Here is a 23,832-nt window from a genome sequence, read left to right on the forward strand (position 1 = left end):
CATGAAAAACGGGCCGTTTTTGGGAAGTCTGCAGAGTGCAAAAACCTTTTTAAAAATTTGCCTCTTCAAAACCTTAGCGTGTCTTATATTCTGGTCCATTTTAATACTCCGAAAAATACGGTAAATCTAGTGTATGTGTATATATACTTTTACCTAATAAATACAATTTTTCACTTATAAATTAAGAATTCATGTTAGATATGAATTAGATTCATATTATAATTCATGTTTGCTTCCTCTTTCTAGGTTGATTTTGACTTGGAGTCATTGTCTGAAAGAAAAGAAGAGGAAAAAGAAGAGCTAATGGAATGGTGGAAGATGATGTCAGAAACTTTAAATTTTTAAGCAGAAGTTCAGAATTCACATCTTTTAATCTACTCTGTGTTCATTTAGTGTAATGTACTGTGAAAAGTCCCTACATTTTAGATTTTGTGTAGCTCATAATATGTAACTTTGGGGTGGGCTGAGTAATTTTTTTAAATACCAATAACATATTCTCCATAAAAGTATATTGCTGGAACCTTTTATGTCATTTTCGCTGTCCTACATATTCAACTTGAAGGGCAGATGCCCCAAAAATATGTCCTTTCTCTAAAGTGACTGTGAATTCGAGTGTTTTACTATCCTAAATATGCAGGTTAAGTACATTAAAAAGCTGTAATAATTAGTAGTCACTTACAACAACTGCCACAAATATTTGTCCATACAGGTAAACCTAATTAGTTTTTTTTAAAAAAAAGCTAACTCATAACGGCACTGAAAATATATATGATAAGAATTTAGTGTTGTACATAACAATTAAAAAACTTTTTCTGTGGAAGAGCCATATAAAATAAGAATCCAAGTACTTGGGTATAACTTATACTACTCATATGGAAATGGCTTTCATCGTTCTTAAGAAAAAATAGTACATTTTTTTTCTCTTGTTGTGTTCATTAATGTTCCTAAGTAACGTGGTAATCGGATTAAAAATTCTGGATGGATAAACAGTTAGCATATAGTAAGTGTATATTACTCCTTTCTTGTGCTTGCAATATATTATTTGTGTTATCCTGTTTTTCAGAAACTGTATGCATTAAGTATACATGGTTTTCGTAAGAAAGCTTCCATATTCTTTGTATGAAGAAGAGAAAGTTCCTCCCATAACTGATCCCTCAGCTGCTTCCTTTAATATGGATTGTAAAATCATACTCTTAAAAATCAAAAATGTGAACTTGTTTTCTATGAGAAGCAATTTCTCTAGGTTCAGTGGAATTTATTTCCTGGTCACCCATCTTGAATTCCACCATTGCTAAACACGGTCATTTGGATTGTAAGGGTACTTCCTCTGAAATAGAGAAATTTCCAGACGAACCATGGTTGTTTAAATTGACACTAGCACTTAGGGGAGCAACCTGCTTTTCATTGTAACTAGCTCACGGTGGATAGCAGGATCAGCCTAAACGGCAAAACTCATTTTGCCAAAATAAACGAATATCTGACGTTTCTTGTGCAGTACTTTAAAGTTTGGTACCTCAAAAGTGTTTCAGGATGGGTGGAAGCTCACATTTACTGCAACATTTTAAGTAGCTATGTCTTATCGGGGGATTTTGTGGCATAGCTGCTTTACGATGCTCCAGAGACAGAGCGGTTTTGTGTTCTGCCCTGCTCTGAAGCAATCCCGGCCCTAGTTTCAATATATATTTTAGTAGCTTTTCAGCATTTCTTGTCACTGGCTCCTCCCACATTTATGCTATTGGTAGATGACACCTGTCCTTGTTTTAAATTACGTACATATTGCAAGTATGTGAGAGGGATCTTGGAATCCTAGTGGACAACCATTTAAATATGAGCCAGCAGTGTACAGCAGCTGCCAAAAAAATCAACACAGTTCTAGGCTGCATAAACAGAGGGATAGAATCAAGATCACGTGAAGTGTTAATACTACTTTATAATGCCTTGGTAAGGCCACACTTGGAACACTGCATTCAGTTTTGGTCACCACGATGTAGAAAAGATGTGGAGACTTTAGAAAGAGTGCAGAGAAGAGCAACAAAGATGATTAGGGGACTGGAGGCTAAAACATATGAAGAACGTTGCAGGAACTGTGTATGTCTAGTTTAATGAAAAAAAGGACTAGGGGAGACATGATAGCAGTGTTCCAATATCTCAGGGGGTTGCCACAAAGAAGAGGGAGTCAAACTATTCTCCAAAGCACCTGAGGGCAAGATAAGAAGCAATGGGTGGAAACTAATCAAGGAGAGAAGCAACTTAGAACTGAGGAGAAATTTCTTGACCGTTAGAACAATTAATCAGTGGAACAGTTTGCCTCCAGAAGTTGTGAATGCCCCAACACTGGAAGTCTTTAAGAAGATGTTGGATAGCCATCTGTCTGAAATGGTATAGGGTTTCCTGCCTAGGCAGGGGGTTAGACTAGAAGACCTCCAAGGTCCCTTCCAACTCTGCTATTGTATTGTATTGTAAGTGAGCAGCAGTGGATTTTGAAGTCACACTTTTCCCCAATATGCTTCATACCTGAAACATCCCTAGAAGAAAAGTGAAGAGAATGAAAAGTTCTTTCTTCGCGTACTCTGGATTCTTAGTCTCTGGTGTCTCTAGGATTTTAGGTAGCATAGTAGTAAAAGGTTGCCTGGAAAACTAATCAGTACAAAGTGTGACATCAACTGGACTTTCTGGATTATCTGTAAAAGGTTTATTGAATTGCTAAAATATGCAAGGCTGTAAAATAGGTTTATGACGTAAGGAATTCAGTGTTTGGTTTTAAAAGGCACAAATTATCTTACAATTAAAAAGTCTACTTAACCCTTTGCTTTCAATTTATCAGATGGCTTGAGATATTTTATAGAAAAGTTTTGTGCCCCCCCTTTCTTTTCCTCTTGGGACGGTGCTTAAGGTCAGTATTCAATATTTTCTTGCCATCCTCACATGACATCCGTTTCACACAAATGAAAATATAGGGCAGAGGTGGGTTGCTCCCGGTTCGGCCCAGTTCGGTTGAACTGATAGTGGAATTCAGGCTTGGGTCGCAGAACCGGCAGTGACCCAGGCCTGCCACACCCCTGAACTGGTTCCCTCGCCGCCGCTGGGCTGCCGCCAATTTGGTTTTAATGACTGCGTGTGCACAGTTCATTGTAAATTGTTCTGCCAATGCGCGAAGAACAATTTACATGGAACAGCACACGTGCGCACAGGTTGCAAACCGGTAGCAAAACCGGCAGCATCCCACCCCTGATGTAAGGGTTTGTCAAATGCTCAGAAGGAATTATTTTCTCTACGAGACCTACGCATCATTTGGCATTCTTAAATACTGAAATATTAAATATCTTGAAGTTACAGGAACGCATACATTAGTCATATCTGTGGAGCACACTTAGGCCTCTGGGACTGGATAAGCTAAACTCTAAACAATAACCGAAAACGGAGTAATTTTATTGAAATATGTAACCAAAGCAAACCACTTCTACAAACATCACTGGCTATAAATCAATTTATCAAAGAATGAAGCAAAGAATGAAGCAATTAATACCAGAAATTGAGGGTTGTCATAAATAAAACCTTTCAAAAGACCCTTTGCCAAAACAGGGAAGTCATTTGAAGTTACCAATACTCAAGAAAGGAATATTAGAATTCTTTTTATGTGTATCCTTCATGTTGAAGATCAACTCAACAGGGCCACTCCCAAGAAAAAAAATCATGATTCTTGCCTTTCTGTGGGTCAAAAATCTTTTGCAAATCAAGAGTTCTGAAATTAACCTGCACAATAGCAGTACACATTATCTGTACTCTTCCAATTAATACAACTGAATGGATGGAGAGAGGTACATGGACTCCCTGATTTCAACAAGCTATCTTTCTGTTTCAGTTTGCCAAATGTAGAATGGGAGTAACCACAATAGGAATTTGACAATTGCTGGGATAAAGTTTTAGCTTTAACAAAGCAATAAAAAAATAGTTAATAGTAATTACCAATATTTTAATCTGCAACCTACAGTGTTTAATTTTCTCTGAAATTTTCCTAATAAAGGTGTTGTGATCATTCCAACACAAATAACACATAAGCTACTTTTCTGTGAACATCATAAAAATGGTTATTGAACATGACACCTTCTTCAAAACCCTCAGCTATAATTTCTCGCAAGAAAACACAACATCCATGAACAAGTACTTCCACATTTGAGGCCTCCTCATTCCTCATAATTGCCATTGTGGGTAAGGGAGGCCCCATCAAAGTCAGGTGTTTGACAAGTTACAGCAATGCATTTCCAGGCTCCAATCGCTCTCAATAGTTTTGAACATCCATTGTCTGCAATCTTCAGATCTATCCACAAATGAAATTTCAAAATGCAATGGTTTTCTCTTCTCTCTTATGCCTTTGAATCTCTCTTAGACTGCCTAGTACGATACTTTTACAAATTAACTTTGTGGCAATGATAATACTAAGTGGAAGAATTTATTTGCCTGATACGATTGCTCCGTTCTGGCATTCAGAGGAGCTGCAGCTGCCTCTGGTAGTTCCACTTCTCAAGTGTGCAGTAAAAAAAAAAAACACAGACTTGGTTGAAGTGAAAGACTTTGCAGCTTTAAATGGGGTTGAGTGCCTGAAGCTTTTGAGTATTTGGCTGTAATCATCAAGAACGGGAGCAGGGCTGGCTTGAGGAAGGGGTTCGTTAGGCAAAGGAGGAGGAGAAGTTTGAGAATTATGCTAAAGCAGGGGAAAGGGTGTGGAAAGAAGAGGTTTGTTCTCTCTTTTTAAAAGTTTTTATTTTTTATTTATAAAAATATCAATGCGTGAACAGTGTGGCATCTTGGCACCATACATTCCAACATAAACAAAACTAATCAAATTGAGAATTATTATTACATTCAATCAACTTATGAAAATCCCATTACAATACACTTCTATATTAGGTTGCAATCTATCATTATTCAATTATTCTGCCTATTTCTCATTATTACTTCCATTTTATCAACTAAAAATGTAATATTCCCTTTATTTCTATCTCTTGCTCTAGCTTTTAATCATATCACCCCATATTTTAAAAAAACTTTTTCCTGTCTGACTTCTAATCTGCTTACAAGAAGAGAAAAAAAAAGAAAGAGAATAAAGAAGGAGAGATAGGGAGGGATAGTTCAATACAGCCACCATGAGCAGGAATCATCCTCCCATCTTCTCTTGCCTGCTTTATACTTTAATTGCTATGCTTTAAAAAAAAGGAGTGGAGGGAAAAGCAAGTTAAAGCAGCCATAAAGAAAAAGAAAAAATGAAAAAAATGAATGATCCTAGCATTACTAAGCTTTGGGACTGTTGTCTTTGAGAACAGTTTGCTCAGCTTTAAACTACTCCATTTCAGTTTAGTTTTAGGAGAAGGGGTCAAGAACAGATCTGTTTATAAAGGGAAAGAACCTTTATCTCGATGACGGGTCAGAGGGGTGATCCCATGGGCTCCTTCTATCTGTTTGTATCTTTGTCCATTATGGATGAAGTATGTGTTAGTTGGGCAGTGGTTGGTCAGGTCCAGGATGTGTTTAGGGGGGGTTGTGTTTGTTCTGGATAGCTGTCAAGGCTTCTTTTATAGGCACTTGGGTCAAGAGGGATATGACATCGAAGCTCATGAGTAAGTCGCTGGGTTGTAGGTTTTGTTTCTTTATTGTTTCTATGAAGTGGAGTGAGTTTTGTACGTGTGAGGTGATGGATTCTGTGTAGGGTTGAAGTTGTTTGGCCAGGAATTTGGCAAGATGCCTAACCAACACATACTTAATCCATAATGGACAAAGATACAAACAGATAGAAGGAGCACCCATGGAATCATTCCTCTCACCCGTCATCGCAAACTTATACATGGAACATTTTGAAACTAACGCCTTAAATAAATCTGAACACAAACACAAACTCTGGCTTAGATATGTTGATGACACTTTCATGATTTGGCCACACGGGAAAGAAAAACTGGACAACTTCCTCACACATCTCAACAGCCTACACCCCAAAATACAATTCACTATGGAAATAGAAGCAAACAACCAACTTCCCTTTCTGGACGTCCTAATCTACAAAAAACCAATAGCTCCCTAGGACACACAATCTACTGGAAAAAAACACACACCAACCACTACTTAAACGCACAATCCCATCACCACCCTGCACAGATCAACTCTGTAGCCAAGACCCTCATCTTTGGAACCAAACACCTAGCCAGCAAAGACCACCTGAAAACTGAATTACACACTCTCACAAATGTATTAATCTCCAATGGATTACAAAGAAAAACAATTACCAACTTAATCCAAAGGGAGACTCCCCCCAAGAATCGAGACATAGAACAGGACAACGGCATCACCCTCCTCCCTTACATCAAAGGCACCACAGATAAAATCAGCAAAATTCTCTACAAGCACAATATCAAGACAGCTTCAGCACTGACCAAAAAATAGCCAACATCTTAAGAAACCCCAAAGACAAGATCCAGCTAGAAAACCAAGGAGTCTATGAAATACCATGCAAAATCTACCCTACCACATACATTGGACAAACTAATAGGAGAATAAACCCACTCATCGCAGAACACAAGAATGCAGTCAGAAAAAAAGAAAAAAACTTCCTCCCTTTTCTAGCACCTTAAAGCAACAGGACATGAAATTGATTTTAAAGGAACCAAATTAATCTTCAAAACTGAACACTTCAACAAGAGAATAATTATGGAAGCTATCGAAATAGAGAAACACCCCCACAACATGAATAAATGTGATGATACCTCCCGCCTACCAGACATCTGGAAACTAGCCCAAGTCAATAAACGAGTCCCAGCCACAAAAACCGACACAGGAGCCAGAACAACACAGGACACCATCACCAATCACCCTCACCAAACATCAATTCCATCAACCAATCAAGATGTGACAACACAGCCAACCAACCCGTTTAAAGCAACAAAGCCAACATTCCACACCCACCCACCTATATTTATAGAAAAACGGCAGTTCTGATCACGCTTTGCTTGCACAAGCACGAACTCAAAGGCACCAGCCTAAAGATGATGAGCGTGACCTCATCGAAACGTCACCAAGATACTGTCAATCTTACACGGGAAAAGACCCGAATACGCCAAGACCGGCATACCTATACTTGTGAAAATCTATGAAAACACAGAGACGCACAGACACAGACACACACACACAGACACACAGACAAAACACACAGAGACACACAGACAAAACACAGACACAGACACACACACACACATGCAGCTCAAGAAAATTCCTCTTCCCTCAGTGTGGCCCAAGCAAGATAAGTTGTAGAAGTATAAGCCAAGTCTAGAGAAAAGTGAAGCAAAAGGGGGGAAATTGAAGGGTAGCCATTCTTGTTTGAGCTAGCACATGATCAGGAATATTGATACAGAAGATTTGATATGCTAGGCCCAGCCAGAAGCAGATTGCATTGTAGTCTTATAAATTTTGTGAATGATGCAATTGCTTTAACTATTCAAAACAATATGTTGTATGTGTGTTCCTCCTGGGATTGTGAAATCTTTCTTTCAAAGGCTTTGCAAGCCCTAGTATATAATTAATAGCATGTGAGCTGGAGATTATACGTAAACTTTAAATTTGGATATAGTAGTCATCCTGAAGCAATATAACAATGCATGTAACAATTCTTGAAAGCTCTGGTTGAGATGAAGCCAAATATGGCATAGATAATGAGGTCAACTGATCATACAGATTTTTAAAAAGAAAAACAAGCTTTCTTCCCCATATAAGAAATGTTGGCATATCTATTTTGTAAACAGAGCTAGAATAATGTTATGGTCACATTATTTATATAATTGTACCAATAAAAAAACAAACCTAAGAAATGAAAAGATAATTTTTTACAAAATATATAATTGCCCCAGAATCAGATAGTCAAAAAAGCCTGGAGCTGATATATTGTAGGTCTATTTTCTTCCAATTTAAACTGACAGAAAAATAATAATATCTGTGATATTACTTCTGGAAATGAAAAATGATAATTCTGCCCTTTTAGCCAACAAAAGACATTTCAGATTAGTCTGTTTGTGACCTTTCATTTCATTTGTAGAAAGTGCCAATACTTAGGCTGCAGGATTATTCTAAATGTGTACTGTTTATATATAATATTAAAGCAGGTCACAGTATGTTTGTTGGATATTCTCCATTGTCTAGTAACCATTCTTCAACATAAAAAAAAAAAATCATAACATTTACCTTCCGGTTCAATTTCAGGCTTTGGAGAGTTGAGTTATGTTTTAAATAATTAATTTATACTTAACTAATGTTTATAATGTGTTTTTAATTTGTAATGAATTGTTGAAAAGACAGGATTAAAGAAAATGTTGAGGCAGTCCTAAGGTTACTTAGTCACTTCAGCTTTCCTCGGGTCGTTTAGTGTTTTGTGCATAAGACTTTTGTCTCTTATTGCTCTTCTTTTCCATAAATCACAGGTGTCAAACTCCCAGCGTCTTGTTGCCATCGCATGACGTTTTGTGATGTTCTCCCCTTCTTGGAGCTGGGATATTCACTTATCTTCCCTACCGGTTCGCAAATGTCAGCGCCTCCATCTGCTCAGCCTTCCACACGTGTGCTTTGGCTTAAAAAGGGGCCTAAATGGGATGGCATAGAGCTGGGGCGGGGGGCAGGGGGCGATTTCCACTATCGGTTCGGGCAAACTGGTCTGAACCAACAGAATGCCGCTTCTGGTTGGGGTGGGCGTGGCCTGGGCACGAGCGGTCAGTTTGAAACCCCTGCAAATAAATATGTTTCTTCCCTGGGCAGGATTTCTTCAGAAATTTCAGGGCAGAGATCCTGCTAACAAGAAAATGAAACGATTCAAACGATACAGTCTGAAAACAATGGAATATATATCCCCATGAGGGATAGTTTCTTAGCCAGAATCATTAAGTCTATAATTTAAAATAATCTAGGCATGACATTACTCTTTGATCAACCCCTCACCATGTTTAAAAGCACTTGTCTAAAATGTATGTATAATACATTTTTATTACGGTCAAAGACCAGCAATACACATTAGTTTTTACAATATGTTAAAAAGTACTGACATTAAGATATAATTAAAAAGTATTGACATTAGACGTGAAAAATAACATACATGTTCTCAGATTGTTTGGGTCACTCCCTGGTTTACCTGGGTGCAACGCCGTTAAGTATAGGAGTAAATACAATGGTCCAAAGATTGTTAGAGATATGTCCAGATAATTGGTACAAGATGACAACTATACTTCTGTAGCCAATTTTTTTCTTATGGACATTGCAGCAGCACAGAACTTTGCCACTGCATACGTGGCAACTGGTTTAGTATCCTGGAGGAGAAAGCCTAGATAAAAATTGTCTGCCCTCCCTGGCAATCTCTCTAATAAGGGGAAAATATGTGCAGACCTACAAGCTCTGTATAGCTTGCAGTGTAATAGAACATGTGAATTATCTTCCACTTCTCCTTTACCACATATACAAACCCGTTCTGCTCTAGGTGTTCTCTGATACTTGCCCTGGAGGAGTGCTGAAGGAAGAATGTTAAATCTGGCTCTGAAGAAAGCTATTCTTTGTTTTGGGAAGATCAGATCATTTAGATATCTTGCCGATTCCCACACACCCTGTTTGATTCTGTCCCTACTGTGGAGAAGCAACCTATTTAGTTCTTCTTGGAACTCCATGTCCTTCATTCTATTAATTACTACTTGCTTTGCTTGATCAAAGCCTAGGGACATTAATAATAACGGTGAGAGCCCATAAGAACCCAGTTTGTGATCAATTGCCTGTTTCCAGGGGGAGGGTAAATTGTCAGTCCGCTCTGGAAAGAAATGCATTTTAAGCCAATGAATGATCATCACCTACCAGGCTCTTACCTGAATTTGAGGCATGCCTGTTTCAATTCTTAACTGGGTATTTGGAGTTCCGTTGGGTGCAACTAAGATGCCTCGCAAGAATTTAGTTTGTATGGTTTCTAGCAAATCTTTCTTTGCAATGATTCCTGTTCATGCCCCATGTAGAATTTGTGCCAATGTTTTTGCTTCAAAAAGTTTTAAGACAGCAGGTACTAACTGACCTCCACCTGTATAAAAGAAATGTTTAATTGCATTTGAGGACCTATTGGCTACTTGCAATGTGTGATCCAGGTGTGCCTTCCATGTCCCTTGCAAGTGGAAAACCACCCCAAGGTATCTAAATGTTCTAACCTGTTCCAAACTATGTCCTTCTACTTTCCAGGAGTATTGGCTTGGTCTTTTAGCAAAAACTAAAAATTTTGATTTATCAAAGTTAAGGACCAGCTTGTTTTGCCTGCAATAGCCGAGTGTTGCCCTAATTGCTCTCTTCAGTCCTACAGGGGTTTGTGAAATGATAGCGGCATCATCAACATATAAGAGAATTGGCACTTTGCGTTGTGCTAGGTTAGGAGGATGGAAATCAGGGTTCTGTAAAAGATAAATCAGGGGATTAATATAGAAGCTAAAGAGGGAGGGGGACAGGATGCAACCCTGCCATACCCCTTTTTGTACCCTTACTGGGCCGGTTAAACTCCCTTGGGGATTGCACCTCACTTTCAAGGTGACATTACTCTTTGATCAACCCCTCACCATGTTTAAAAACACTTGTCTAAAATGAGATTTCAGACAGAAAAGGACCATCTTAACTTTCTGTGAAACAGAGTTATCTGGGGATGGTTTTACTACTTCAGCTGCTATTTGCGGGAAGCAAGCTTGAGGCTTAACCTGAAGCAAGGGTATTGTTTAGATATTCAGGCACTCAGGCGTTTATCTCAGATGCTTAGATTTTTTCACCGGAGTGTTAGGTTGCATTATAAATCAGAAAGAAGGTGGCAGCACTTTTTTAAAGACTAACATAATGTAACAGAATATCTCTCCTGCTGTAGATTCTGTTCTGCTCACTGACCACTAAGGGGCAGTATCCTTCCATGTATACAGTATAGCAATTGGTTTCTAGTATGATTTCAAACCATTTTTAATACACAAGGTTACATTCCCGTGCCAGCATCCACAGTGAGTAATGCATATGTAGAGGTTAGTGGAACACAATTTCTTTAGTTTTTATGTACACCGAGGGTTCAATGTGTAATAAACTTTGGAGCTTTCCTATTAGGACAGGACATACCAGCACTTTTGATATAATCGGCCTTCACTCTTGAATGTGGGTTCCTCCCTATCTGAACCTGCAATTTTTATGTGCTTTAGGTTTGATACCTGTGCAGGTGACTTTTGCTGACAAGGAATTCTGCAAGTGGGCATCTGAATTGTGCTAGGCCAGTTGCTGTAGGGGGAGTTACAGGAAACTGTAGCCAGTGGGAGAATAAAAATTACTTTGTATAATGTCAAGTTGTCACAAGCATAGCCCCTCCTGTCTGGTCACTGGCACGGTCCTCCATGGCCATTTTGACTTGGATTGCAGAGTACTCTGGACATCTGGCTGCTGTAGAGGTTTCTGTTGTGGCCCGCCAGCAGCCAGCGGACTTGGCAGCAGATTCAGACAGTGAGGAGGTTGGGGAGGAACATGGACCAGTCCTGGAGTCTGGGGAAGGCTCTGATGAGGGCTCTGTGTTGGAGGCAGAGAGAGGGACAGAGCTGTAAGCCAGTTACCAACTGCCTTCAGAGTCAGACATCAGTGAGGCAGAAGAACAGCTGGAGCCTGTTCCCAGTGTGCACATGTGCAGAGTTGCCGGATGAAGGGAACAGCTAAGGAACAGGGGTCAACTTGGGTGTAAGGTCACAGATGGACGATGAATGGCCCCTCCCATAGGAAATAAAAGAGGAGCGAAAGGGGAGTGGAGTTTGCAGGAGACAATTTGTTCACTTAATGGTCCGTGACTCTCCGAGACTCCTTGCCAAGTTTTGCAGATATCGGCCTGACAGCTCTCCAAGCCAGATAAGGTCTGTGGCTGTAAATCCTCCCTTGAAAGACTTTGTTGGGTGTGACTGAGCAGAATTCACAGTAAATTACTAAAAGGGGTTTTGGTTTGGACAAGGAGTTTGTTTCCTGCTCTTGGGAAGCCTCGGTCAGAACAGTTTCTTTCCACATGGCACTTGACTAATGTATTTCATGATGGTTCCCATGTACTAAGCAGGTGCCTGATGAACATCTATTTAGAGCTTGTTACTACTTTTAATTATTTCTTTAGGTTGCTCAAGATACTGCAATGGACATTTTGACCAGATAGTGGTCCCAGGATCACACCCATTCAATTGCAGTTCCCAAGGGTTTATAAAAATAAGCTCCATAGCTACTTACAGTACATTGTCTTTGTGGAGAGGGCAATATTATTTTTGCCTCCTCTATTGCTGTTTGGGAAGTACTAAGTGCCAGCATGATACCTGTCAAGTCATAATTGTACAAGTTTGCACTAGTCTGCCTGTCCTTCGTTGAGGTCCACATTTTACCAGCCTTAAGCTCAGAAATGGAATCCTAGGTTACTTGGGGCCAGAATTGTCTATCCCTTGGAGCACTACTAGGGAATGCTGTTAGCTCATTATCAATCATTTCTCCTGTTTTGTTCAGTGCCCCACTCTTTCAAAAGGGCACCATGCCTCTACCCAAAGATAGCCAACTAATAGGTAAAGCAATGGCAAAGAACAGTAGGAAAGATCCCACTTCACTGTATGCTTCCTACTTTACTTCTTGTCATATATTAGTTGACAAGCAGTTCAGCCCTCTGTTTTAAGCATTAAGTCAACAGAATTTCACATTACAGAGAGTGATTAGTGGCTATTTTCCCATTGATGATGCTTAATTTAAGAAGAAGAAAAAACAGGTTCGGTTAAGTGAGCACAAGCCAGTTCTCCAGCCTTAGGAACTCATCAATAGCATATAAATTCATAAATGGGGAGCTTAGTTAGATACTGTGCAAATTTCCACCTACAGTTATTAGTGCAAGATATTACTACATGGCTATTAAAACCCAATGAAGTGCCATTTCATTCTTATAGCTACTGACTAGGACTTTAAATCTGGACCTGGAAGTTTGTTGGTAACCAGCAGAGTCACTTCAAAATAGGTGTAAACTGCAAAGGCAGGTTTGACTTGCCAGCTGTTTTTTTCTTGCCTTCAGGCAAGAAAGCATGAATGAAATTGCAGTAGCAACGTAAGTATTTTGCAAGCCATACTGCTATATATATATAGGCACAACAAGAAAGTCTATAAGAAACCTGGGATAGGTTGAAGATGAGTCTGAAGATAATGCAAAAAACATATATCTTAGGCTCATGGTAATCTCTCCTTGAGTATAGATTGTGGTTTGTACACAACTATATCTACAGTAATCCCATCTGCATGTATTCTGTCCCTGCAATCTACAAATGTGCAACTTGGACAGCAAGTGTTTGGAAAACGGATAATTTGATTGTCGGTCCATCGTATCAGGATACCATGCAAGCACCTAAAACATAAGTAAACAAATGCAACCTTCCAGGATATTTCTCAGCATTTTTTCCATTTCCCTATAGTTTTTCTATTTTGTCATCTGGGTCTGAATCAGAGATGGGTTTCTGCTGGTTGCCCCTGATCGGGCAAACCCAGTAGCACGGTGGCAGGAAGGTCCGTCCACCCGCCCAGATGCTTCTGCGTATGCACAGAAGCATCATGCGAGCGAGCGTGCACACACGCACAACAAACCAGTAGCGAAATAAATTGCAACCCACCACTGGTCTGAAGGATAAGAATGAGCCAAGTTTTAAAGCATCAACCATGACTCATGCTAATTTCCATTACTACATTGCCATTCCAAATGATCAGATTTATAATCCACATTCTAGACATATGAAACCCATCCATTTCTGCCACAAGACAGTGAACAAATAATGTGACATAGGCAACCATCTATCAATAGCACATCATTACCAATCCAAGTCAGCCTTCATTCCCAAGAATCACCTGATAACCATATGGTTAGATCAAGGGTGTCAAACTCACATTGTCATGGTGGCATCACATGATGTATCGGGACTTTTTTTTCCTTCGCTAAACCGGGTGTGGGCATGGCCAGCTCATGACGCATATGGCCCATGGGCCAGGAGTTTGACAGCTCCACCTTAGATCATCTCAGGGTCTAGCAGTCTTTCTCTAAAGCCTATGGAAATGAGTATTCATCTCATGGAATTTGTCCATTGTCCTTGAGGGATTAGATATGTATGAGGTTTAATCTGCCCTGTAAAGTCCTAAGTGACTCTTCTGCCAGCTATTATGAAGTTATCTTTAATACTACATCACCAAAGTTTATTGACCAATTTTAAGTTAGCCCATTTAGTTACAAAACTTTTAGAAACCATTGATCATATTTGACTTTTTCTCTGCTTAGATCAAACATACAGTCTTGAAAACTGAAGTTCATTTAGTTACTTTAGTGTGTGGTTGGTCTTTCCCATGTTTTAGGAAGCACAGTTATAGTTTAAAGTGAATAACTCTTCATCTTTCAATGAATGCTGTATGTACAAATATTAAAACGCCAATGGACACTCAACTGAGTTATTGCAAATGGAAGTACCTCTTCCTTGAGTACTACTAAATCAGAAATCAAACAGGATATCCTATTTTACAAAATTGAAGACATCAGTACTTTCACATAATATGTTCATTTATAAGAAGGTCTTGCTGAACTAGAAGAAAAAGCTTAGAGAGTTTATTAAGTACTCCTGTATCTAAAAACCGGCTATGATATTGTAATCTTAACTGTAACTTTCATGCACATTAAATAACTATGATGACAGAAATATTTAAAATAAACAATTGGATAAAGATAGATGATATGGAAGAGTATGGTTGCATTACGCAAGGGTTTGTCTCCTGGTTCACAAAACTAGTTTATATAGTAAAATAGGAATTTGTGTATTCACTTGAAGTGGAACAAGTCAAAATCTGTGAAATCCTTATTACATGGGAACTGTGTTATAAATCACCATCATATCCAAGCAATTTCACATATTAACACCATATTGATGTCTAATCAACAGCATATCTAGAGATGCCATGTTGGAGACAGCTGAACTACATTATTCTGAAAGTGCATGAAAGTTTTGAAATGTGAAAAGGTGTTTGTTGATCAAGCTTTTCTAAAATAATAACTGCTTCGGGATCAGACTCAGCAATTGTCTGTTTAAACTGCCTTCAGCCAATCTAGAATTGCTTACAAATATCACCAGTTTCCTTTAAAAGGAACTTTTGTTTCTTTTCTTTACATTTTCTGATGAGTGGTGTAACTTAAGAACTTAATATATCCTTCCCCCACAAAATAATACACACAACAGCTCTGTATTTTTAAAGATTTCAGACAATTTATGACCTGTTCGATCATCCTTTCAGACAAGGTAGTAGACTCTGATGTAAACTGAATGAACATTACATTTCCCCATCCAATTCTTGTTTTCACCTCCACCTTGCCACTTCCTGATGATATTTGATGTTTGACCATGACATTCTCCCTCTGTTTCCATGTGGCAAAATTAGGCAGACCATGACCATGGGGATGCTGCAAACACCAGAGATTTGGGGATAAAATGGCTCTGAATATTGTGGAAATATTAATTCCAAGGAGTAATGGGTAATGGATTTTTAACACATCATTTAAGTTAGCAGATTTGAGGTATCTGTCAGGCACAAGAAACCAGAACTAGGATAGACTATTGCGAGTTTATTCTATGCAGCTTATGCAACCTAAATCTGACCTATTCATGGTCAAGGCAAACTGGCATCAGATAAGAGCCAATGGACTTCAAGGGGATCTGGACTAGGGGTGGGATTGAAATTTTTTAGCAGCCGGTTCTTTGCCCAGTTGGTGGGTGGGCATGGCCTTGGGGCTGTGGCCTAGTCAGCTTCCTGCACCACAGTGGGGAGGGGAATTTTCACCCTCCTCAGGCTCTGGAGGCTTTCTTTGAGCCTCCAGGAGGGCAAAAATGGCCTCCCCTGGGTTTCGGAGGCCGGAAACAGGCTTGATTTTGGACTTCTGGTACTTCCAGTAGGCCTGTTTTTTGCCATTCCCAGGCTCCGGGGGCTTTCCTCAAGCTTTCAGGAGGGTGAAAACGGCCTCACCCGGGCTCCGGAGGCTGGAAACGGGCCCGTTTCAGGACTTCTGGTAGGCCTGTTTTTCGCCCTCCCAGAGCCTCTGTGCAGGCTCTGTACTTACCTCACATCCAACCTCTTACCTAGGCTGAATTCCACCCCTCGCCTGGAGTTAAGTCTCTTTTAGAGGCGTAGGGACTGCTGACTGATGATGCATTTGACCAAACACTCAGGCTCAGCCTGGTCTGGTCCTACAGTACCTATATTCAAAAATATAATAAATTGGGAGCAGGAGAAACTTCACCATTGATTTTACTTGTGAGAAGGGGCATCAGAAAATATGATTGCATGACTGCAGGGATGCCGCAGTGATCATAACTTTTGTGAAAATCCTGGTCTGAAGAGTACGGAAATTTTAATTCCACAGGAATAATGGATCCCAGATTTTTTTTTACACATTCTTTAATTTAGTGGATTTGAGGTTCTTCAGGCATAATGAAGCAGTGACGTGCGGTGAGGTTTATGGCTGGTGAGGCTGGTGACGTCATCAGGAAGGCGGGGAATGGGACCATGTGTGCAGGAGGCTGCGGCAGCCTCAGCCTCCTGCACACATGGTCCCATTCCCCGCCTTCCTGAGTCAACATGAAGGGGACCGTGGAGCGCGAGCCGGCAGAGCGCGCTCCGCGGTCACCTTCATGTTGACTGAGGAAGGCAGGGAATCGGATCACGTGTGTCTTTTCCCCTTTCCGTTTTTTTTCTTTTCATGATGAGAGCCGTGAGGCTCTGCGTCCCCTGCCTCCCCTGACCGCAAGTCCCTGTAATGAAGTATTTGGGCTAACTGAAGGGTATAAACAGAGAGTAGAGTTTTAATGGCGTATGGATTTTGCATCCATTTACTTGTTTTATTGTTTATTCTATGTTCTATTTACTTATACAGATTTAGCTATTTTCCTATTGACTCGTAGTCAAACTGGAACTGCTGCTACTCGTCTCTTTCTTTTTTCATCCTGCAGTATGATGGGGTCTGTGTGATGCAACACGACTAGTGCAGAAAGTTGAACCTGAAGCTGCAGCTTCAGGGCATTCATAGTTGCTAAATTTAAATGTATCTTTTATTTTTTTAAAAAATCAGGTGAATTCTGTTTTGCTCTATTCTCTTGTGTTTTGTTTTCTGTTTTAGACCTTCTCCTTGGGAAAGGAGGCACTGTGTAAAAAGCCTGGATTCATTAACTCTGAGTTAATGCAGAGTTCTATTCAAGGGCAAACTACTCAGAGCTCCTTCCAATTCTGGTGGATGACTTTATCATTTTCAATGGCTTTCTGCTTTTATTTGACATCATTGGTTGTTAATAGTGGAAGGGGAGTGGGTGAGAAACACATTGAGTTTGTATCATATAAGACATTAGGTGAAGAAGGCTCTATTTAACAAAAGGAGAAAATATCTCCTTTGCTTCTTACTTTATCTAATCTCTATCAACCAATTCGTCTTTTTCTTCACTTTTATCACAAACCTAATTACCGGAATGCAAAAGCTTACTAAGGATAATGGAAATTGTAAATCTAGCACAATGAGATTACAAATTAGGAAAACTGGTCTATATTACGGCATACTAACATGTATGAAGCTTTTCACAGATTTTTGATTAATTTTAAGAACTGGAGAAATCCTTGTTCACCCTGGCCAAATAGGGCAATAACTATTCCAGAATCAGAGTGAGAAATCTATTAAAATGTTTTTAATCAACTTAGAAATGTCTGTTTTCCAAAATTGTGACCACAGCAGGGGCAATCTTGATCTAAATTACATGTAGTTGATATGGTAATATGGTTCAAATATCCTGAGAAGTGAAAACTGGTTCCTATGTTTTCACACAAAACCAAAACCCTTTATTTTTACCTCAGAAGGAAAAGTCATCCTGTACATCCTCAGTTCTGAATATTAAAATATAATCCACCTGCAAAGATAATTTATATCAAACTTCCGCAGTGACTAATATTGTGAAAGAAAAATCCAACAATTAACATAGAAACCACTCTAGTGTAAGGAGGCTAATGGTTATTTTTCTCCCTCAAGACAATTGAGGAATTCTAATCTTCCATGTTCTTTTGCTAGCATGCATTTTATAGTGGACTTATAGTCCAATGTTTGGTTCCTAAGTATTTCTCCGTTGATCCCTTAAAAGTAGAGCAGAAAAAGAGTGCGAACTGCAATCTTCAGGATGATAAACGAGTCAGTTTCAGCTTCTATCTACAATGTTCTGGTTTCCTTCCTGAGTTAGTGTCCCTTGGCTGTGTTACAAGACTGGTTAGAGGAAATGCCCCTTTCAACACTTGAGGCAGCTGCACACATAACCTTTTTTCCTCCCTCTACAAAAAGAAAAAGAAAAAAATGACTATTCTATAATACGTGTACTTTGCAACATTTTACTTTGCCATGTAGATGCACCCATTTTTAACTGAAGAATTTCAATTAATAAATAAGCTTAATAACTACAATGGGTTGTAGTCTTAGTTATTCTAGCCTTCTTCAGGTTTTGTACTAATAAGAACAAAGTAGAATGGAGGAACTTCTGATTCTGCGCCTAACATCCTTATGCATGCTAGCTCTATACTTCTCTAGATTATCAATGCTCAGTGAGACATCTGCAATAGATTTCAATAGACATTTGATTGAAATCATGGGGATTATTCTGATAAAACAAGGTAGGTGGTTTCGTGCAGGTTCTACTTTTGTTTGAGTACATACAAAAAAGAATTTTGCAGATCTGCCCATTCAAGACTGATGAATTGGAAGAATTGGGCGAAAGGCATGAGAATGCTTAGGACAGGGTCAGCTCATGGATTCACATTCCTCCATACTTGCATGGCGACAAGGTATCCTTCTTATTTGTTTTTGTAATAATAACATAAGAAGAAGCACCAAAGAGGACAATGAACGCTTAATATTTCTTACAGCACTTTTGCACCTTACCCTGCAATGTTTTTGAGCCAATGGAACCTTTTCAACTATTGCAACTAGCACCAGTTTTCCAAAACAAAGAGAGAAATGGCGCACACACACACACACACACACACACACACACACACACTTACTTTCTCTCTTAAACTGAAGGAAGCCTGAAGTGCACTGCCTGTTCTGTGACCCAGCCTAATATTTTATTGTCAGCAACTTGTGCCTATAAACAAAAACAAGTATAGTTGTACTGATTATACATGAAGAAAGCTGCATGTCTAAGGCAAGACATGCCCCCTCTATTTCCATGATGACCTGCTGATAGCACATCACAAGCAGCCAAATACTGTGATTACTCAGGAATTTTTAGGAAGGAGATAAATCTCCATCCTGTGCCTCACTTTGGGAGTAATATAACGTTACTCCCAGTGTTTCTATCCTCTGTGTTTTGAATGAAAAATCTATCTTCTGCCACACTGATTCCTAGCCATATTTTCACATAGAAAAAGGAGACAGCAATGAGGAGATAAATCAGTTGAGGACAGTTTGCAATCCAGTACTGTGCAATATTCATATGGAGCCATTAATAGTGGCATGCTTGGAAACTGGGATTACTTGCAGATTAAACATCTTTACAGTCTCCCACAACAAAATCTAGCATTTGCCTAGGCAAAACTAGTTGAGAGATGAGAGACAAATGGTATTCTACTCTAAAGAGTGGGATCTGAGATCTCATTTTCAGACAAAAATCCCAATCGTAGTCTTTCAAGATTTTCTTAATGTCCAGGATAAGTGTCATACGTCCAGGGATGATGAAAAACTCAAAGAAGACAGCTATTTTTTTCCTCAAAGGATTTTTAAAATTAAATTAAGGGCACTATATTTTACTAAATTAAGGATACTACAGACCCCTCACATCCTGGACATAAATTGTTTCAACTTCTACCCTCAAAATGATGCTATACGGCACTGCACACCAGAACAACTAGACACAAGGACAGTCCCCCCCCTCGAATGCTATCACTCTACTTAACAACTAATTCCCACAACAGTGTTAATAATTTACTAAGAATGTATTACTATTCTTCTCCTCTTCCTTCCTAGTATCTATCTCTCCCCACATAACGACGTTGCTTGTATCTTTCAATTTATATTGTTTTTATTTGTTTCCTAGTATGATTTGATAGCTTATTAACCTCGACTATCACTAAGTGTTGTATCTTTTTGTTTTGATGAATATGTTTTATTCTCCTTATGTGCATTGAGAGCACATGCACCAAAGACAAATTATTATTATTATTATTTATTAGACTTGTTAGCCGCTCCCTCTCCACGAAGGGACTCGGGGTGTTTGTCCAATCACACTTGGCCAATAAAGAATTCTATTCTATTCTATATGGAAATAGTGGTACTCTAAACAAAAAGAAGTGAATATGAGTTCTTATCTCCAAGTTTCTACTTTTTATCCCAAGACTTTCTCGGGACTTTATCTTCTGTCAGGTGTTTGTTGTAGCTTCTTATTACATTCCTTTATTATTTTCTATAGTCTTATTACTGCTCCAATTCTTTCCTGAATTGTAATCTATTTCTATTGCTAGGTTGTATACTATTAACCTATTCCCTCCATTAATTTACTTTCTGTCCACTTTTCATGAGGGCAACCCTGTACTGTCAGTGATACGGTTGGGATTGTTGCAATGTCACTTGATGTCACCATCTGGGTTGCATTTTCCAAGCCTGGTAAGGCTTCTTCCCTCCCACTTCTTCCAGCTGTTTCGTTATAATATCTCTGGTACTGCAGATTGGATCGTCCCTGCGGATAATTCTGGGAGTTCTTTGAATGCAAGCTTGGCTAGTTGCCAGGGGATTTTAGGATTTGAGCAGCTGTGAAGAGCATTGTTGCAGCTATTAACATGAATAGCGTTTCTAAGTGCTAGGCATGGGAAGTTTGATTAAAGCAGGGGTGTCCAAACTTGGGAACTTTAAGACTTGTGGACTTCAACTCCTAGAATTCCCCAGGAATTCTAGGAGTTGAAGTCCACAAGTCTTAAAGTTCCCAAGTTTGGACACCCCTGGATTAAAGGGATGAAGTGACACAAAGAATAATGCCATGGATTCGGAACAGAACATCCTCCATCTGGAATTTGAATGATTCCATCAGATATATGCCTTTACCGTATATTTACCAAAGATTAATATGTATTGTATTACTCAATATATATAAATTCTAGCATGAAAAATGGTCACCCTACTGCAAACCTCATGGTGTGAAGTACTTCAGTGCTCGGTAAGTTAAAGGAAGTAGAGCTAGGTCAAGATTCATGGCTAGAAGAAGTACCATCTTGGTTTAATAATGAAAGTCTTTGTAGCATCTTATCTTACAATCCTGATTACAATTTTGCAGCCAACACTAACAATTATCTTGATTGGCTTGTGCTGTCTTGGGGAACATTCTGCTAACACAAAAGATACTACACAAAGTACTGGCGTTCTCTTTGTTGCATTCGTCACTGTAACATCACTCAGCTTCAGTGTTTGTTCATTTTTTGTTTTTATTTATTTATGATTCCTTTGCACTGCCTCTATTTCTCTTTCTGAGAGCATGTGGGGAAGGTCAGGCTGGGCCTGGTGATCTTCAAGTGAATCCAGACAAAGAACAGATGATCTCTTTTATGGTTGCAGTAATCACATTCAAACTCCACCTTAAACTGGTGGAGTTCCCCATAGGAATAATATGCTTATGAAGTGACACAGAAATTCAATCAATTTATTTTTCCTATGCAGGTGTTAGTTTGGAACAGATGGATTTAAAACTTTAAATTTAATTTAATTTGAAGTTAAATAAATGTTTATCATTACCATTAACACACTGGAACTGGGATCATTGAACACACAATTGGGCTAAATGTAGTACTTTAATGTGGTATTTGTACTTCAGGCTGTTGTGGAACTCAAGCATAACCATATTGTATGGATCAGGTCATTTCATTACTTTAAAATATAATAAAGTACTGAAGAAGCTTCTTGGATGAGAAGCAAAACATTTTCAAGGAAAAACAAAATCCCAGTTTCCTTTTGAAAAAGCACCTTTGGAATAACAAAGTATATTTATTAAGGAATAACATGCTAGGTAAATACAGCAGATACCTTTTGTTAATTTGTGTTTTACGGTTTAATGTATTATGTGATCTCATTTTGAATACTAAATGGTTGTTTGGTTTATCTTAATAGTTGGGTATTGTTGTTGTAATACATTTTGTCTCCAACTGAATGTTTCAGTATCTTTATCATATTTGTTTCAATGGTTATTATTTCCACCTCATCAGCCCATCTGCTTATTTTAGCTTCTCATTCCTTCCTCTTTTCTGCCTTCTGCATGGAAATCTCCAAGGTCATCGGTTTACATTTCAGCTTTGTTTGTACAGTATAAGAATGTAGGCAAGTGCATTTAATTCATTTATTTTTTATGGATTTGTTCTAGCTTGGAAAACACTAGAGGAAAAGTCCATTTCCTTCCTTGAAGTCTGCTTGTGACACTTGTGGTTTCCTTAGCAAAGCTTGGTCCTTGAGTTGAAATGACCTTTTAATATCAATCTGAACATTTGAATGAATTAAACATGAGGTTTGTTTAGGAGAGCCGAGAAGCTTCATTCAGTCAATTATATCTGGACTTAAGATATTTGCTCAACAGATTAGTAACCTTTGGCATTTTGGGATAAGACACTACTCTGATTTAACATTGTTTAAGTTCTCACAGTATTCTTCTGTCCTAAGTTGGCAAGCAGTTATTTCCATGTGGCCCAATATTAATATGCACTAGCTTCCAACCTGGGATTGCAGAGTCACCTCCATATCTACAGATGAATGGCACAATAACATGCCTTTTTTTTAACCCAAAGGTACATCTATACCAGTGGTGGAATTCAATTTTTTTTTACTACCGGTTCTGTGGGCAGGCCTTAGTGGGCATGGCAGGGGAAGGATACTGTAAAATCTCCCTTCCCTCCCCACTCCAGGGGAAGATTACTGCAAAATCCACATTCTCTCCCGATCAGATGGGACTCGGAAGGCAGAGAATAGATATGGGTGGGGCCAGTCAGAGGTGGTATTTACTGGTACTCTGAACTACTCAAAATTTCCACTATCAATTCACCAGCAATGATCAGAATCTGCCGAATACCAACTCTGATCTATACAATACAATATATACAAGAGTAGAGATGAGAGATTCTAGTTGAATCTTTTGTCACAACTGTGGACAGTTGGATCTGGGTTCAGATATCATGGTAAACAAGCCATGGGAGGAAAGATATATTTATCTAATTCTGTTTGGAAAGAAAAAAGCAAAGCTGGAATGATTGAGAAGTTGTGCACCTCACTTGTTTCAGATTAAGCTAGAATCCTTACAATTCTGCTTACATAACTTAAGCAATGATAAATTTATAGAACACATTTTTTATTTATGAATGTCTGGAATGATAAACTGCAAAATAAGATCCAACTTTATCTTTTCTCTTTTTTTATAATTATGGATTTGAATTACTTGTCATGGTTTTGAATTAATTATGAAACTGAATTATAGCACATTTATCAGATATAGTTGTTTTGATCCCTTCTCTACTGTACTTTTTCTCTGTGCCTCCCTCGGTGAATGAGATGAAGAATTGTGACTGAAAACTATCATAAACTTGATGAAAAATTCAGTTTTTCTTTGTTAATTCCTCCCTTCCACTTCTCATAGAAAATGTGCAATTGTAGACCTGTCAGGATTGATTTTTAGGCAAACTCTTAAAGGCAACAGTTGTGTGAAATTGTTAACTAGGAGTCACAAATTTAGTTAGGAATTAAAG

The 23,832-nt window shown here is 38.8% G+C and overlaps 1 protein-coding gene and 1 long non-coding RNA gene across 3 annotated transcripts in view; one reads left to right on the plus strand and one right to left on the minus strand.

Moving 5' to 3' along the window:
• Positions 1-1,486, plus strand: part of CPE (carboxypeptidase E) — a 55,685-nt gene extending 54,199 nt beyond the window's left edge. For both annotated transcript variants that reach the window (XM_081959872.1, XM_081959873.1), the window contains exon 9: positions 247-1,486. In XM_081959872.1, coding sequence (XP_081815998.1) covers positions 247-345 — 99 coding nt within the window. In that variant the 3' untranslated portion in view covers positions 346-1,486. The remainder of the gene's footprint in view (positions 1-246) is intronic.
• The window catches only part of LOC309395537, a 448,057-nt gene continuing 424,540 nt past the window's right edge, over positions 316-23,832 (minus strand). Inside the window, exon 2 of the long non-coding RNA XR_014175924.1 lies at positions 316-1,952. This is a non-coding gene — a long non-coding RNA (uncharacterized lncRNA). The remainder of the gene's footprint in view (positions 1,953-23,832) is intronic.

The sequence above is a fragment of the Natrix helvetica genome, assembly GCF_964273705.1.
Source record: "Natrix helvetica genome assembly, chromosome: 7".
NCBI classification, from domain to species: domain Eukaryota; kingdom Metazoa; phylum Chordata; class Lepidosauria; order Squamata; family Natricidae; genus Natrix; species Natrix helvetica.